The sequence below is a fragment of the Thunnus thynnus genome, chromosome 7 (genome assembly GCF_963924715.1).
Source record: "Thunnus thynnus chromosome 7, fThuThy2.1, whole genome shotgun sequence".
NCBI lineage: Eukaryota > Metazoa > Chordata > Actinopteri > Scombriformes > Scombridae > Thunnus > Thunnus thynnus.
Genome location: NC_089523.1, coordinates 19,019,566 through 19,037,560, shown reverse-complemented (window position 1 = coordinate 19,037,560; position 17,995 = coordinate 19,019,566). Strand labels below are relative to the sequence as shown.

The following is a 17,995-nucleotide window of genomic DNA, read 5'->3' as shown; positions in this document are numbered from 1 at the left end:
AACACTCCAGACTCTAGTGCAGACTCTGTAAGATCAGTATTAATTAATAGCTAAAGACATTGTGTTTTTTGTGTGGAAATATCGGAAGGGTAATGCGATCTGGATTCCTATAATTATAGGCTCCCGTGTCAGGTGTTTATTAAATGTTCAATACGAGGCGGTTAAGATGTCAGGAAATGAATCAGGCAAATTTGTAAGTCAAGTGAGGCAGGCGTTAATAAATCTTTTTACAAAGACCTTGGCTTTTGTTTTACTTTGTGACCTGCCTGTATATTTGCATGCATTATGCCAAACTTTAGGGCACATAAACAGCAGCAGTCAGAGTGCAGATGGGCAGGAGGCCAGTTTCAAGGCAGGATGATTCACGACTGGCTCTACACTAAATACCATATTAACCTATTTTACTTCATGTAGAAATGCTTGACAGTTATTTTAGCACGAAGCAGTATTTCAAATTTTGCAATAAAATGCAAGTTTTGCAATGTGCCAGATGCATTATTGATTTATACAAAAAATATGTATAAACTACAGGCTGCTGACATCGACAAACAGACTAAATTAAGATTTCAACTTTTTTATACAGTTATTAGGCCGTTGGGGTTGGCAGGATTTAATTACTGCAGGAATAAAAATTGTCCAATCTAAATCCTATTGAGAGGGGGGTGGGGGGTGGGAGGGGGGAGTCATATTATTGTGTGCTTTTCAAGTGCTTCAGTGCTGCAAAACTTTATCTTTGAGCCAGTGGACGGCCCCCGTCTCTTTATCCTTTATCTTCCTGTTTTTCTAGCTTGTACTGGAAATTACCAGTCCTCCTCTCCAAACGCTCCATAACCAAACTATGAATAATGCATCGGTTTGGCATGGGAGCAGCAACAGACACCCTTGTTCCTGACTAAACGGGCCTGTCATAACTGTGACGTTATCAAAAGACCTATAGCTACAGGCATGAATTATTAAAAAATCTATTGCCCTCAAAGGTTTAACGGCAATAATAATAATAATAAAAAATAATAACATTGACAATTTGTTGTGTTAAAGGCCAATTAAGATTGTAAAAATAATGTCAACTCGTTAAAGAAACTTTAGTTAATTTATTATAGGAACGAAAAACATTTTGTTTAGGTGGATTCACGTTTCACATGTGATGGAAAAAAGTAAAACAATTTCATGAATATTCTTCTTTTTTTTTCTTTTTTTTTTAGAAACCCGTGCCTCAGGTAAGTTCACTTTCACTGTTATAAAAACATCAAAATTACATACAGAAAGCACATGATTTTTTTAATACACGGAAATAAAGTAGAATACAAAATGAACAAATTCCCCACAAGGCATTCATAAAGCCACTAAATAATAAAAATAATGCATGTTTCTTGTGTATAAACATATTTTACACGTGCCCGTACCGGTTTGCATACAGTCCTCGTGTTACTGTCATTTGTTCACTGTGGTTAAGATGGCATCATATGTGACATAATGCTCTCCTTTAAAAGGGGACAAATCACCACCTCGCAAATACTAGATCGGGTTATCCTGAAAAAAGAGTTCAGCATACACATATATTATAATCTCACATTTCTGGTGTGTGTGTCGCCCAGTTTCACCTTTACCAGAGGAGGTCCAAACAAGGTCAAATAGGCCAAACATTCAAGTGAGAATTGCCCTTCCTCAGAGAGAGGGGAGGGGGGGGAGGAAAGAGGGAGGAGAAGGGGGAGAGATGGCTCACATCACGTCATCCGTGAAGACAAACTCATGCAAACACTGCTGAGGCATTTTGGATTTTGGACAAGAAACAGAAAAAGGAGAAACACTTGGAATATTGTCCCTTTTTTGTCTCTATTTTGTCAAAGAATTCCCGCTCTGTCCTTTTACAGAGAAAGTGTTTTTGAAATATAACGAGGCCAGCCTCTATATTGGTTCAAAATGAAATCATAACAATAATAATATAATATTAAAACAGAACAAAACAACTGCAGAATGGTTCGCCTTGTTTGACAAAGTATCGACCGTCCCAGCTGCATCCTCCTGCTCCTCCTCCTCCTCCTCCTCAGCCTTGTGGCTGCACTGAAGGATCCTGCGTAGCCTTGCTATCCATCCCAAACGCCTCTTTTTGGCGTCCATAGGCTATCACGTCACAGTCTTTTTTTTCATTGTCTTTTCTTTATCTCATAAATAGCCTATATTTTATAGTTATACTCGTCGTCCTTCATTTAAAAAAAGAAAACATAAATATCGTCCTTGGATAATTTTTTCTCACTTTGTCCTTGGGTTTTTTCCACTTTGTAAGCGTTTATGTTCAGTGTCTCTCAGTTGCGACGGCGCGCCACATACTGCGCGCGCGACTCGTGTCCACGTGTCTCCCTGGCGTCACAGTCCCAGCGCGGCCGTGTGCTTTTTGGCCTTCAGTCTCAGGTCGGCGATGCTGGAGTTCTTGCTGGTGTTCTTGGCGGCGGCGGCGGCGGCCACAACGGAGGCCGCGGAGGCGGACTCGGCCGCGAGCGTCGCCAGGGGCAACCCGAAAGGCGGCGCGGGGAACATCATGTAGGGCGCGTGCGCCGCCAGGTGAGAGTGCAGGTGATGCTGAGCGTGGGCCACGGCGCTGTCCAGCTGCAGTTGCGCCTGCACCTGAAAGGAGAAGGGCGGCACGTTGCAATGACTGTCCTACGGGACGGGACGCACGGATGGGGAGAAAAGGGGGAGAACATGCGTTAACTTTGTCTGAAGGGTAATTTCACTAGTGAGACTGTTGTAGATGAAGTGGTTCAACTATTAATTATACACTTCTGGGAAGTGACAGGGTGGCCTAGTGGTTACAGAGGCCTTCCTACAGCCGAATTCCAGGGTTCAAATACCCCAGCTTTTCTATTTAAAGTGTCACTGAACAATTTCACTGGCTGGCGTGTTGGTTACTGGAACTGTTGTGGATCAGAAGTCAAATTTGAGTTTTCATTTGGACATCAATAGCATAAAATTTCACTTCAAACTTCCATTGCCTTTGGGAGTCTTGGACCTTTGCCTATAATACAAAGCCAGACCATGCCAGTGGTGCTCAAAGTGAGTGGACTTCACTAAAATTAAATGCAACATTATGCACATTAATTACTTTTCTATCCAGGCTATCACCACTGTACTGTTCCCCACATACAGGCGCACAATTCGCTACTATTCCACCAACAACAAATTAATCTTATAATCAATATCAGACGATATTATTGCATGTGAGTTTGATAGAGGTAAGAAAACGTCCATTAACTCCTGCTCCGCTATTTACAACCATTAAAGCAGCAGGCCTACTAATAGATTTGCTTGCTCCAGTGAAGAAGAAGAAAAAAAGCAAACGATCCATAGAACAATAGAGGGAATTTTCCAATTAGGCTCTACAGGCCTCGCTGTGTTGGCACAGTGTTTTTGTCAGTGTGGTAATAAGAGTTTAGTTACCCCCTACATTGGAACTGGAGTCTCTGCATAGCACTCGGGCAGAGCCTGTGCCAAGACGGCAGTCCGGGGATTGGTCTGGTTTTAAGACTAGACGCTTCAAAGTAACTTGCCTGTTGGAATGGCATCCGTAAAGCCCCCACGTTGACATATGGCGCTACACGACAAGCTTCAAACTGATTCGCTGCTCCAATCAGGACTCCTAAAAAGAAGAAGAGGAGGAGGAGGAGGAGGAGGAGGGAAAAAAAACAGATGATAGCCTAATTGTGAGGAGAATATTCAAAACCACAAAGAGTAAACTTGTAGGACTGAATAACGAGCAGTAAGCTGATTTGTCGAAGTAAACTTTAATAACATCCAAGATAAACACTCACTAAAGAAATCACAGTGCTTTTGATGGCATAATTAACTGAAAATTAGACGACCTGAATTGTAACAGTGTGTTAAGATGACGGAGGTTGCATGCCTTTGAGCGTGTAGTTGCCTCAGAATAGAATAGAATAGAACAGAATAGAATAGAATAGAGTAGAAATAAGCCTACAGTTTTGTTTTCGTGCTTGCATGCAGGATAAAAGCGTACCTTTATGTAACTGGTTCTCCTGCTTTCTGCACTTGGCTCTTCTATTTTGGAACCAAACCTGCAGGGACAGAAATTAATTAGAGACCTACTGATTGGCAGCTGCTTGTGAGGCCATGTGTAATTCCTCTCAAAGTGACAACAACCGCAGAAAAACAATATCCCCGAGGAGCACTGAAATATTAATGACACTGCTTAACCCCAGATTTTAATTATTACATTTAGTCTACAACAAGGGAGAGTGGGGGGTTGGAGCAGAGAGACAGTGGAGCAAAAAAAGGGATTAAAATCTTATTGGGGGAATAGAAACACCCTTGTTGGAAATTGTGCAGGACTATTGGACTATAATAAATAACCTTGTCAGCGTTGGTTTCATCTTTCTATAGATTAGTGTCCCCGAAGAGTTGAATGGACTCTCAGATATCGAATAGCAGCATTAGGGTTTTGGACATCAGAGCAAGGCGATCTGAGAGCATCTCCCTCTTTCTCTTTCCATCTCCCTCTCATTAAATGACCGCTGAAATTAATTACCCTTATCTGCAGAAAATCCATGTCAGTGAAACGCTTAAATGGCTCGCAGTTTTGTCTAATCACCGCCATAACACGCACTTGCACAAAACCCCGCTTCAAAGACATGCTGCACTTCTCTTTTTCCTTCTGTTGAAATCGACAAGCGTCAATTTCAGAGAACCCGCCTTGGAACACAGATTAAACGATTTATTCTACTATGATAATCTGCTTTGAATCTCCCAGACAAAGCTCGGGATAAATTAGCCCACAATACAACACGTCAATCTGCAATCATCCCTTACATTATGTCCATACATAGGCTGCACAGTGAAAGCATGATTGAAATATTATATTGATTTGGCTGTCAGCTGGCTTCATTTATTGACCACAGTGTATGTCAATCGGAAATCCTTTTGTGCACGCTTCAGGTATAATTTATCGCGATGATAAAAGCAAATTGCTCTGCTGTTATTGATTGAGGCGGAATTAAAAAAAACTAAAATAAATGTGTGGTCTGCGGATGCAACCGGTCAGATATAATGTTCTAACAGAGAGAGGGGGAGAGAGAGAGCTGTTCTTGATTTGGATAGAAAATAATACATAATTTATGCAAATCCCCGAGCTGTGCTCCTTGTTCGGGACACAATACGCCTTATTGGTGAGATTCCAGTTCAGGCCGGGAGAGCCTTGCAAAAAAGCTGGCTTTAACTTTTTTTTTTTCTGGGGGGGCTGTAGGGTGAGTTTGGGATCTTTTGGGCCCCTTTTTATGATTTTTTTTTCTTTCCAGAAAGACCGCCATATTCAATATGGAGACACATGCTTCGTCCTCCCCTGAGCCGGGGCACACGGGATAAAAGAGTCTGGAATAAGATATTATAGGGTTTTGATAAATCAGATGAGATGAGTTGTCTATATATGTTCATTGTCCCCTGCTCCCGTTACACAAGACATGTCTGAGCCCCCCACCCCATCCCACCCTCCCTGACTGACTGACTGACTGACTGAGACCTTTCTGCGCAGATGGTCTTTACCCCTGAAAAACGACAGCAGCACTGACAGACAGGGCCTTGGTAACATACACCCAGGAACTCAAGGCAAATATTTGTATGCTTATTTGTCGCGGTGGATTTGGGCAACAAAGATTTAAACGAGTCTCGTGACACAGATAAAACAGGGCCTAATTGAGACCATTAACATAGGCTACATTAAATCATCAAAACATGCTGTGAAAAAAATAAGAAGAAAAATAACAACAACAAACTATAATTTGACGGTGAACTCTTACTTCAATAAAATCGTTTTTAGATGAATTAGAACTTTTTAAACACATCACAGCCACAGGGTTTCTCTGAACCTTTTCACACATGTACACGCATGGCCTCCTGAGGTCCAACACAGGTAAGTGTTTATCTGCATGTGCACCTTTAACTTCTATTCAAATTCTATTCAAAATATTGCCATCTTCAAACAGTATTTATGGATAATATCAAGCTCATTATAACAAAAATCAATTAAAATATTATGAAAATATTTCCTGTGCATTTCCTATTATTATTATTATTATTATTATTATTATTATTATTATTATTATTATTATTATTATTATTATTATTATTATTATTATTTCAATTTTAGCATTTGGGTCACCCTCTCATCCACTGTTTTTGAGGACAGAACATAACATGACGGTGGAATTATGAGTGAATATGTGTTTATGGCAATAAGATGGCAATAAGAGTGATTATTCATTTTTATATTTATCATTGTACATTTAAATTGAAGACAGGGTCCAGACGGGTAACTTAATATAACCAAATATGTCTTCTATGCTGCTCCACTTTCTATTATTATTATCGCTAGTAGTAGTATGTTTTTTTCCCCCCTAATTCCGGTTTTGGATGTCCCCACCTGCACTCGGGCCTCCGACAGTCCCAGTCGCTGGCTCAGCTCCTCCCGCATGAAGGCGTCCGGGTAGTGGGTCTCGTCGAAGAGCCGCTCCAGCTCGTTGAGCTGCTCTAACGTGAAGTTAGTCCGACTTCTTCTCTGTTTGATTTTAGTCTGTGACTCGTCCTCGATAGGCTTCGAGTCCTCTTTCCTTTCTTTCACGTCCGTGTTGCCTGCGTTTCAGACGAGAAAAACATCAACATCAGTTTTGTACTGTGACCTCCAGTCCATGATTATTAGTACTGGCCTTCATCCTCACATATACAATAAGCTTTCAATAGGTTTTTACTACTTAGGCTTAATTCTTAGAGCCTACATCTCGTATAACTTAAAACATATTTTGATGGGCTCTTTCCATACAGTAAAAATAAACCAGACAAAGTGTGCAAACTCTGTAGCTCACATTAAATGCTAGAAGAGCTGAAATAATGTACACTACAGCTATGATTATGGCTACTAAAAATACAAACACACACACGCCTACACAAGAAAGGGAGAAATTAATATCGACCTAGACAAAATTGAAGCCTATCATTGAGTGATAAGAAAGAAAGACATGCCCTTCCAACCCTCAAATATCACACAGCTATCAGACCTCGGATGTTTTGTAGAGCTACATAAAGCTCTTTAATTATTAAGTGCTTATAAATATGCAACGCTTTGCCCACTGTTGGATGTCTGATACATGCTTGTCGCAGTTCCGTTTTGAACCACGCTGCCCATGACGACCAGATGTCATTTTTACAAGCCCACACAGCTTTAAGACGACCTGTCCTGTGTGTTGTCATATTTTAGCCAGGTCTTTTTTTTTTTTTTTTTTTTTTTTAAATAATGTTAAGGATGCACAGGACAGCTAAACGTCCAGCTTCATTTTTCTTAAAATGTGAAAAATAAAATAATTTGGAATGGGTTTGTTTGATAGCATCAAACAGAAAAAAACAACTATTGTTATTTAATTTAAAATTTCCTGGTTAAAGTATTAATTCATGCTTCCGCAAATCCCTTAATTTCTATATATATATATATATTTTTGAATTGCTATTAGTTTCGTCATTACACTGAATTAAAACGCCTGGATCACTGAGGACAGCCAAGGAAAAACAGTCCTGCACTGCCTATTAGGCATGTATAATATGTGCTCATCAGATTTGTATTCAGCCCATCCACTATTGCACCCGATGATGTGCTTTCACACCTAAAAACACACATGTAACCAGTATAATATCCAGGCTACAAAAAATGTCAGGAGCTGCTTTCCAGCTTTCATATGCAGTGATGTCAGCTGTTTATTACGACCGCTTTTCGTTAAACATTATTATTTTTTAAAAAAAGATTGCTGAGATAGCCATTAACAGCTTCTTGAATGAAAATAAGCCACAGCTAATTTGTTATTTAAGCTTCAAATCAAGGCTAATAACATTTTTTTCAATTAAAACTTCAGGTAAATCAAGGGCCACAACGCTCCTACAACACTTTTATAACTTTGCCATATAAAACATGTAAGTGAGATCGGACTAATCAATCATATTATAGAAGATATTAGTGTGCCACAGGAGGCCTTGTTGTTTATCATACTTCTGGGCTATGTAGGCCCTTTCTGATGCTCTGGATCAATGAATTGAAACTTTTAAAATGTGCCACAGCGAGACGTTATTAGGCTGCAAGCATGTATTAGAATAGAAATGTTTTGAGCTGTAATGTTTGGTATAAGGAGGACGATTTTGACCGTGCATAAGGGAAACAACTATCATGAACAAAAATAAATGATACTTTTAGAAAACGTCAGTTCATTATTTACTCTCTTACAGAGCTTTATCCTCCTGTAACTTACATCTAGATGGATACAAACGCGCTATTAAAATGTGGAGAAAGTCATCATCAGTCAAATTTACGATGTTTTAACTCTGTTTCGCAAATTAAAGCGATCAGTGAATGAGGTTTGATCACTCCTGGACTCTATTGCTACTCTTTTAGTCTATCTATCCTCAAGACAAGCCTGTTTATAGACTGTGTGTACAGTAGAACATGCACTCCTACCGTCAATGAGTTTGGGGCTCCCGGCGTCCCTGATTCTTTCCGGGCCGAGCATGTCCGTTTCCCTGCCCGGCGAGAGCGCAACGTTCCGGGTTGCTGCGGCCGCCTCTTCTCGGCTCCCCGGCTCCGCGGATAAACCCTCCCTGCTCCCTGCTCGCGTCGACCCGGTCTCCAACACCTCCCTGTAGGTTATCACTTCCTTCTTCTCCTTCACTTTTTGATCGAAAGACTTAGACACGAAAGCGGTGAGCTCTTCCATCACTGCCTTCTCTCCTCTTAAAAAAAAAAACACACACACACACACCTCTCACACACACTCTCTCCCTTTGCTCCACGACAGCTTAAGACATCAATGGTGTGGCTCGTTTTAAAGTCGACCCCTTGAAAATGATACGAGAGTGATGCTGCCAACTCTGGAAGAAGAAGGTAAAAAATATATAAAGATATATCTTCTCAGCCAATTCCTCCTCCTTTGGTAGCGGAGTTGGGAACCTGCTGGTGATCCTCTATTGAAGTCACAGTATTTATACTTTGCGGCGCCTTGCCCCCTTGATCCGTGCAAATTACCTCCCCTCAGGATGCCGGGATGAGCCCCCCTTCCCCTTCACTGATACGAGAGAGAGAGAGAGAGGAGAGGAGTAAAAAAACATTAAGCAGCGCCGCCGCTATTGGCCATTAATCCGAGATTGACAAGAAGGACTAATTAATTTAATTAAGCGCTCATTCGCTGCTATTGTCCTGAGTTAGTTTTTTAAACACCCGGGAGAATGTCATGGATCTCTCTCTCTCTCTCTCTCTCTCTCTCTCTCTCTCTCTCTCTCTCTCTCTCTCTCTCTCTGCAGGGGTGTGGCTTAAAAAAAATCTGAAAATGACAAGAGAGAGGGAAGCACATGGATGAGGAGTCCTTCCTCAGTATATCTCTGTGATCTGGGGAGGAAATAAGACACAACGATGACACGGAGAAAAAGAGGTAAAAGCGGACCAGCTGGGATGCCGAGAGGAGCAAGCACTCATACAAGCAGCTTTAGAGGGAGGCTCAAGTCAACATATTTGGCTTCAACCCCCAGTTGCATACAGTTGGCTGTAGGCCTGGTCAGTTTATACCCAAGTTTTCGGCGTGTTTCTGTGTTTGTCGCTTTTGATTTGAACTGGAATATCACAGCAAAAAAAAAAAAAAAAAAGATTAAGAAATAATAATAATAATTTTTTTTTAAAAAGTGTCAATGTGATGAAAAAAATTGCAGTTTTGCAGCAGCCATGACTTTTTCTTCCAATAATAATAAAAAATACATTTTTGTTATTATTATTGTTGTTATTATTATTATTATTATTATTATTATTATTATTGTTATTATTATTAGTAGTAGTAGTAATAGTAGTAGTAGTAGTAGTAGTGATAGTAGTAGTTGTAGCCTAGTAGCAGTATTAATATAATAGCTGTTTTTGCACATGCATGACAATAGGATATTAAAATGAAATAAAACATATGAATAGACAGAAGCCTGACATGAATGTTTTGAGAACCCTGCAGACAAATTATTCACTACTTCTACGCTATCTAGCGTTGGTTTATGTTTCTAATCAGCAATTATGTATTTTAATATTGATTCTCAGTGGACTTTTTTTTTTTTAAGCCATTAGGATGTTAAATAGCAGCTAAACGTTTAATTATAGTGCCTCTTGCGATGCGTTGCCATTGGGCTCACTAATTAACGTTTTCAACTCGCTCTTTTTTCCCGCTGAAATCATCGCCTATATTTGCAAAAATAAATAAACAATAGTTCACTTGCGGTGAAGGTAAGTGAATGCCGCGGAGAGATAGCAATTAAGTGAGGACAGAAGGCAACACATATATATATATTTATAGCCAGACAAGAAACAAGATACGGCGGGATTTTGAAAACGTCGGGATGAATTTGATGCAAAATTAAGCGTGTTTATTGATAATCTATATAAAGCCCCATTTCCACACAAGGGCTCTAACAATCCCCCTAATTAAATATTAACGGTGTTTCAGATTGAACCTTAGGCATTAATTACTATTATTTCTGCTGCATCTGAAAGCAGGATGAATTCCTAATCGCAGTGATACAGTAAGCATGCCTCAGTAAGCATTTATTTGTAGTGAAAACCCCCATTAACTTGTTCCAGCCATTCCTGTGCTCGTTGTTGATTCATTCACGCACGCATGTTGTCAGGAATACAGTGGTCATTTCACCTATAGTCTCCCCGTGTGTTTTTGAATTTCTTGTAGTAATTCTTTATTCTAATTTACTGAAAATTGTTTAGATGCTCCATCTGACCTCCACGGTCTGTAATACAATATCATCTGAGAGGATGAGCACATGCAAATCATCATTGACAGACCTACAACTCTCACACGTATTTACTTATGTTACGATTCTTGGTGTATGTCATATTGTCAGATCCAAAAAAATGAGTCGCCCAGACTGTTGATATACATGACTAAACATTATGCTTATTGATTTGGAATATTTGAAATTAAGTGGAGACTGGAAAAGGCACAGGCAACATAACTTTTAAAGATGACGAGTGAAAAAAACAAGCTGTTGCTCCATTAATTGACCCCATGTTTGTGGATTTATGGAAGTGTCAAAAATGGCCACACTGGACGAAGCATAATCTTAAAATGTTCAATTTTGACAAAGCTTCTTATCCTTAAACACATCTGTTGTGAGATAACACAAATATAATTCTTAGTTTTTTACTCGTTTAATAAAGATGCAATCTTATATCTTGCAGATCGCGTACAAATAAAATATATTTAAGGCTTAGCTATATATTAATGTTGGTTTATCTTCATATTAATTGTTAAATTAACTGTGCTAAAAACGTGGTTAAATGAGTTCTGCAGAATTTTTAGGTTGCACTAAACTAGGAGATATAATTTATGATAAATCATCAGAAACAATAATATTACCGGAGAACAGTCACACTATCGATTGCTCTGTGTTTGATTCTGTTGTCTGGATTCGATCGATGCTTCCCGGTTTGACGAGTAGAGTCTTCCTGTGCACTGCATGGTTGTTGTGTGAAGCCCAACAACGATTTAAAGGTGAGGAGCGGGATTTTCCATTTTAAGACAATTTATGCTTTTCTTTCAACGTTTTAGGCTATCATGTAATGTACGCAGTCTACAATGTGAGACATGTTTACTGTTAAGCAGCTAAAAGGCTTTAGTCGAATAAAGAACTACAACATAACGTTAATTCAGTTAGCACAGCTAGCTTGCTAACTAGCCTCCACAAAAACGTATTTTTTTGTTTATCTCTTTTATAATGGCGGCATGTGCGACAGCAGTGTTTTCACAGGAGTTATGGTGTTTAAAATTACACAAGTGTCTTTCCTTCATGTAGTTGCGCTGCTACGCTACATGATGTATTAGCTGGCTAACGTTACACATTCAAATCCATTTCCAGACTTCTGTGGCCAGAGAAGCCACATTAATACAACCGTGTTTGTATGAAAAATGTAGAAAAATGTACTGTTGGCTTTCTTAACTTGTTGTCTATGTTCACCTCGATTCTCGAGGTTTAGTCGTGTGTCAAAATGTCGCTGTAAGTTGTCAAGAGAAACATTTGCTTATCAGTAACCACTCTTATGTTTTCTCAGCTGACAGTCAGCCAGCCAGCATGGGTCGGCGCTCGTCTGACAGTGACGATGACAGTCGGAGCAGGAGGAAGAAAAAACAGCGTCGCCGTTCATCCTCCTCTTCCTCCTCCTCGTCCTCATCCTCCGGTAGCAGGGTGACCAGCAGCCGGAGCCGCAGGTCCAGTCGCCGGAGCCGTTCACGATCCAGAGACAGGGACAGAGAGAGGGACAGGAGGTGAGGCTGCACAAGATCTGATAAGATAAGACTTTAATGATCCCCAGAGGGGAAATTCGCATGTTACAGCAGTGCAGGAAACAAGGAAAACAGATAAGAACTAGGAGTAATAAACACAAAAAAATAAAAAAAAATCAAGTAAATGGAATTCAGTCTATATATATTATAAACATTATACTCATTACAATATTTGTGGGATGTAAATAGAAAAGTTGTGCAAAATATGTGCAGAAGTAATGGTTCTGGTAGATGTAGCTATAGATATACAGTGTATGTATGTTAGATAGGTGAGGTAATAAATACAAAATGAATTAAATATGCAGTAGTGTTACATATATATCTCACTCACCTGAATGAGAGAGTGTGCCCAAACCTCCGACCAGCATCATACATACACATCCACATATGTATATACATACATATATACACGCTTATACTGTACATACATATACATAGGATGGAGGAGTGTATAGGGTGGGATGGAGATGGTGGTGGTGGGCCTTCACAGCTGTTTAAATTGTATCCTTCCTAATAAGAGGTAGCAGGGTGAAGCAGTAGCTCTTTATCCTGCTGAAGTGTCCCTGAGCAAGACACTGGATGTTTTTCACCTCTAGGGGCACTGCTCTGGTTGTTGATGCTGCACCTTGACCTACCTATGAAGGAGAGGATGTGAGAATTGCTATGGGGGCCCAGGTCTATCTATCTTAAATGGCAGTGGCAGAAGTGAAGCAGAGGTTGGAAATATTGTTGGTGCTTTCTTGTCTTCTCCTGCAGCCTTGTGATGGTACCTGTGGATTGCTTCCTTTCTAAAACTTTGGAGACTTATAAATATGGCTTCTGTGTTTATGGAGATCTAACACCAACCATCTGACTTACAAGCTACGCCAATTTAACAATAGTTTTCATTCCAAGAGTCTGATTTCTCAGCAGACTTGTCATAGTAGGAAAGGAACAGGTGTTCCTTATAACATTAAGGAAGGCTCTTATATTCAAGTGTCCCAGTAAGCCATGATGATGTGACAGTGAGCCAGTATGCTCAGCCATCATTAATTGTATTATTTACAGCTGTGCTTTTCCTACTGTGACCTGTCAAAATGTGTTGTCTTTTGTCATAAAGGCCCAGCTCTAGTTGAGTTCTCACCATGTCACCGGTTGCATCAGTCTAAACTGATACAAACTATCAGAACTAATTCTGATATGAGTTTTAAGACACATTATCAGTATTGGTCAGTTATTGAAGTAGCATTTATGAGACGTTTTTGCGTTTTCAACCTAATATATAAACATACATATTAATCTTGGGCAATGGGAAAATATTGGAGATAGTTTTTTTATTGACTTTCTTTCTGATGAAAATCCATAGAAATTTAGGATAGGCATGGCTGTTTAGATGGTTCATTTCGTGTCTAGTCTGTTTCAGAAAATGAATAAAATATCAGACAAAATATCACACTTTCTTATTTATCCGCTGCTGATCAAGGAGGTTCAGTAATAATCAAACATCTTTACAAGTGGTTGGACCTGGTCTCCTCCATCCACCCTCCATCCATCCATCCATCTATCCATCCTTCCACAGATGCCACTGGCTGTGTGGGGCTGTTCAGACAAGGCCAGTTGATGGTAATTATTTATGAGGCTTGGTCAAGGTCCATTACTGCTGATGGGAAGTCGTTGCCTGTCTGTACAAGGTGGGGCTGGGTGGGCAGTGTAAACCCCGGGACCACAGTCCCTCATCTATTAGCCAATACATTTTGATCAATTAACCAGGACCTTGTGTGTGTGTGTGTGTGTGTGTGTGTGTGTGTGTGTGTGTGTGTGTGTGTGTGTGTGTGTGTTTGAAACTAGCTCCTTTTAATATGTGTACATGAAGCAGTGCACTCACTCTGTAGCATTTTCAACCTAGCAAGGCAGAGAATAAGTGTGTTTGAGTGAACAAGAGATACAACTTGTTATATGTTGTATTCATGTGAAAGGTTTCTGTATTAGTGTGCACAAACCAGCAATCCCTATTCACATTTGTTTGAGCTGTTTTTTGTTTTTCTTTTATGGTTGTCAAGTTTAATCACAATTAATTGTATGACTTTGTGTAGATAATTGCGATTAATCGCATATTAATCACACATTTTTTTATCTGTTCAATTTACTGTAAAGTGACATTTTTCAAGTGTTAATACTCTTATAAACATTGGAGTGGACCATATATGCTTGCTTTATGCAAATGTATGCATTTATTGTCAGAAATCAATTAACAACACAAAATAATGACAAAGATTGTCAGAAACCTTCACAGGTACAGCATTTAGCTTTTTAAAAATATGCTCAAATCATAACTAATGGCAAACTCAAGCTCAACAGGCAACAGAATGGCACATTGGTCAGCTAAATTTTCCATTACTTCAATACTGATTAAAGATCACTCACTGGATCCCTTGCTTCAAAAGCAAATCACACAATGTAATTGTGTCCAACCTCACATGGGGAAAAATAAAGGCTCATAAAAACATCCCCTTGTGTTATGGGATGAAAACAGAATAATACAAAATAAAACAAAGTGAGCAGGAGACAGTGGAAAGGGAGTATAAGAAAGAAAATTACTTTTGCTCTTTGGTCATCATACAAGTTGTGTATCTTTCGATATAGTGGTTGCTCTTAATGGCAATTCAAGTGCAGTTGTTGGATGCGATCCGTATAATTTTGATGCTGACCCTTGTCCACCACAATGTCAATTGGCCTGCAAGCTGTAGCTACCCATTTAGCTATTGCTGTTGAAAGCCTTCTGCTTGTAGGTTTGTCCATGAGTTTCCCTCACACACTATCAAGCGCGGTTTGCTGCAAATGTGATGGTTCGTTGCTAACAAGGCTGCCTGCATTAGCTGTGTGCTTCACTAACAAATAGTATTTAAGACTAGATGTACTCAGGTGGTAACTCAGTTCACATCAACAGTAACTACAAATAACTTTGGTCTCGACCGACCCATCTGACAGGGCTTTGAAATTGAATTTGCCATTCTAAATACCTTTTTCTTTATCCATCGTTCCTTGCTAGTTGCCATCCGACTTGATGCTAGAGGGCTAAACTACACGTGAGGCAAGGGGTCATCATAACAGATTCTTCTTCTTCGTCTTCTTCTTCTTCTTTGTCTTCTTCTTCTTCTTCTTCTTCTTCTTTGTCTACTTCTTCTTCTTCTTGTTTTATTGTGGTTCGCATCCAGCTTATTGGTGCATTACCACCATCTTCCGCTCCGGAGTGTGGATTCAGACAATAGATTTATGATCTAAATCTAAATAACCTGCATTAACAGCGTCAAAAAATTAGTGGCACGCGTTATTATCGCATTAACTTTGACAGCCCTAGTTTTTTTTTTATATTACCTTTACACAGACTTCTGTGAAAATGTGTGAGCCAACGCCACCTTCCAAAAAACCCCAGCTCACAACTGTGTGTTTCTACAGTGTAATGTGTGAAGTGCTTGTACCAGGGATGTTGAAGTTATTTCATAAGGCCCTGCTCCTGGGATCCAGCCCTTAGAATACTAATAGATCTTTCCTGCGCTGCTCTAAGTGGTACAAATCTGGTTTGATAGTTCAGCCTCTGTGTTATTTGTATAGCTTTTCCTTTTTCTTCTCTTCTCCTCTGTCTTGCAAGAGCTCCCATAGGACCAAGTATGTTTTTTTTTTTTGTCTGTGTGTGCTAAAAAGATTTGGGTATTTTTGGCTTTGGTGAAACAAAAGAAGAGATTTTAAATAATGAATATTGCTCAAACTGTTTGCGCAGTAGAAGAGGGGGGTTTCTGCATTTACATTCACCCCCATAAATGCCTCCTGCTACATGATATCAATAGGAACGCGGTGTGAGTGGTGTTTGGGAAATAGACGCTACACACACTGCTGTAGCCACATTAAAGAGCAGCAGAGCACCAAAGGGCCCCTGTGGAGGAACTGTAGGGCATCCTGCATGGCTCTGCTGCTCTGGGCTGTAGAAGAGCGTGTTCACTAATGCAAAGTAGCCGTTAGAGCTGATGATAATAGATGAGGTTGTCTGGAACATTAGGACATATTTACTCTTGAAATAAACGGCAAAATAAACTAGAAATCCAGCATTGCAGGAGAGGGGGAATATTTCCAGTGATGGCGTCTGAGCTGCTGTGGATGAACGAACAGTTTGAGTTTGATTTTTGGCTCCGTAGGTTTCTTTATGGATAGTAAAATAAGAGAAACTATAGAATGAAGCTGAGTGATTATGATACAAATTATGATCCTGATCATTCAGCTTAATATTGTGATCACTATTACTATAAACAAATATTTATTGTCAGTGACTTTCAGAACAAAACAACAAAAAGATTAGTCAAACTGGGCATTCAGAACAAATGAACATGTTTCAGTGTTGCTGATTTGCCAATATCACAAAATGATTAATTGTAGAAACCATGACCCTGCTGCATGATTGATGTTTTGTTTCAAGGATCCTGCCAAAATCGGAATTAAATTTGTATGTTTCTGTCTGTGTGTTCCAGGCGAAGGAGACGTTCCAGCAGCAGTTCGTCCCGCAGTTCATCTCGCAGGAGGAGGAGTCGCAGTGCAGAGAGAGACAAAGGGAGGAGCCACCGCTCATACAAGTCACGCAGCCGAGACAGGAGGTAACACGAGCACCACACACACACACACACACACATACACGTTCACGGCTCATTGTTAAATCTGCACGTTTTTTATTTTTTGTACTTGGTCTTGGATTGAGCAACCATCAACATAAAGCTTTTCTTAAGAAGTGAAGATCTGAAGCAACACAGGGCAGGTTTAAGTTTCATTTTTTTTTCCCAAGTGGTATAAACACTTTCGATCTTGACGTAATTCATACTTGTCTGCTACACAGTTTTTGATTCAGAATCGCATGTTTCTTAAATTTTAATTGTAGTAATGAGAATAATACATTACCAGATATTTTTATGCACCCACAATGGTCCCACAATATCCAAAAAGTAATCCATTCTGAATTAATTTGTAATAAACAATGAACATTCAAATGTAGGTATGTATGAAAAGGTATGAAAAAATTGAGCAGAATAAGTGATGAGACGTAGCTACATCATTTGCGAGTGACAAAAAAAATAGGCTACAATTTGAAACCCCTGTTAGGTGTGCGCTACAGATTAAAACATGGAATGTCATTGCACACGTTTCTGATTAAAGAAGCAATAAGACTTTTTGGAAGTTTACTGCAGTGTAAACAAACACATCGTTTGGTATTTATGTGTTATGTCATCAGATGGAAACACATGGAAAACTCTATTTGGGGTCTGGAGTAGCGTTTTGCATGTGCATGTTCCTCTGACTCAGTTTGCCCTGACTGGTTGACATGATATCCATCTCAATGTGGGAGTGTTAATGAAACAGACCCACAGAGACAGCAGGTCATATGCAACACCAGTCCAGTCCTTCCAAAATCTCTTCTGGCAGCAGCTCTGCTTTCACTCATTAATGCAAATATAACATCATTACCCACACATACTTTGTTGAATTATGATTATTATTGGTGTAGCTGACTCCTCTTTGTTTTTTTTTGCTAACTTATTCATGCAAGACTAATGTGTACACACCTGCACCACACTTCTCATATACACGCACACACACGTACACACACACACACA

The 17,995-nt window shown here is 39.7% G+C and overlaps 2 protein-coding genes across 7 annotated transcripts in view; one reads left to right on the top strand and one right to left on the bottom strand.

Annotated features, from left to right (window-relative positions):
* Nucleotides 1–17,995, top strand: part of rsrc1 (arginine/serine-rich coiled-coil 1) — a 227,082-nt gene that overhangs the window by 86,928 nt on the left and 122,159 nt on the right. For 3 of the 6 annotated variants that reach the window (XM_067594742.1, XM_067594743.1, XM_067594747.1), the window contains 2 exons: nucleotides 12,131–12,344; nucleotides 16,862–16,984. In XM_067594742.1, coding sequence (XP_067450843.1) covers nucleotides 12,131–12,344; nucleotides 16,862–16,984 — 337 coding nt within the window. Of the gene's footprint in view, nucleotides 1–8,836; nucleotides 8,924–9,339; nucleotides 9,468–11,466; nucleotides 11,574–12,130; nucleotides 12,345–16,861; nucleotides 16,985–17,995 lie in introns of those variants that run through there. The other 3 variants (XM_067594746.1, XM_067594745.1, XM_067594741.1) reach the window with 3 other exon arrangements.
* On the bottom strand, nucleotides 1,224–8,769 carry shox2 (shox homeobox 2). Its single transcript, XM_067594749.1, has 5 exons — nucleotides 8,501–8,769; nucleotides 6,428–6,636; nucleotides 4,013–4,070; nucleotides 3,546–3,634; nucleotides 1,224–2,658 (listed from the first exon to the last, which is right to left on the bottom strand). The coding sequence occupies exons 1-5, from the start codon at nucleotides 8,754–8,756 to the stop codon at nucleotides 2,365–2,367; spliced, it is 906 nt and encodes a 301-aa protein (XP_067450850.1). The 5' UTR covers nucleotides 8,757–8,769; the 3' UTR covers nucleotides 1,224–2,364.

What these genes read in the sequence shown, in the direction of transcription:
- shox2 (XM_067594749.1), bottom strand. Translation starts at nt 8,756, where the DNA reads ATGGAAGAGCTCACCGCTTTCGTGTCTAAGTCTTTCGATCAAAAAGTG. An exon ending in GAGCCCCAAACTCATTGACG is followed by an intron (nt 6,637 to 8,500) that starts GTAGGAGTGCAT and finishes TCTGAAACGCAG; the next exon opens with GCAACACGGACGTGAAAGAA. An exon ending in GGAGAACCAGTTACATAAAG is followed by an intron (nt 3,635 to 4,012) that starts GTACGCTTTTAT and finishes TCTTCTTTTTAG; the next exon opens with GAGTCCTGATTGGAGCAGCG.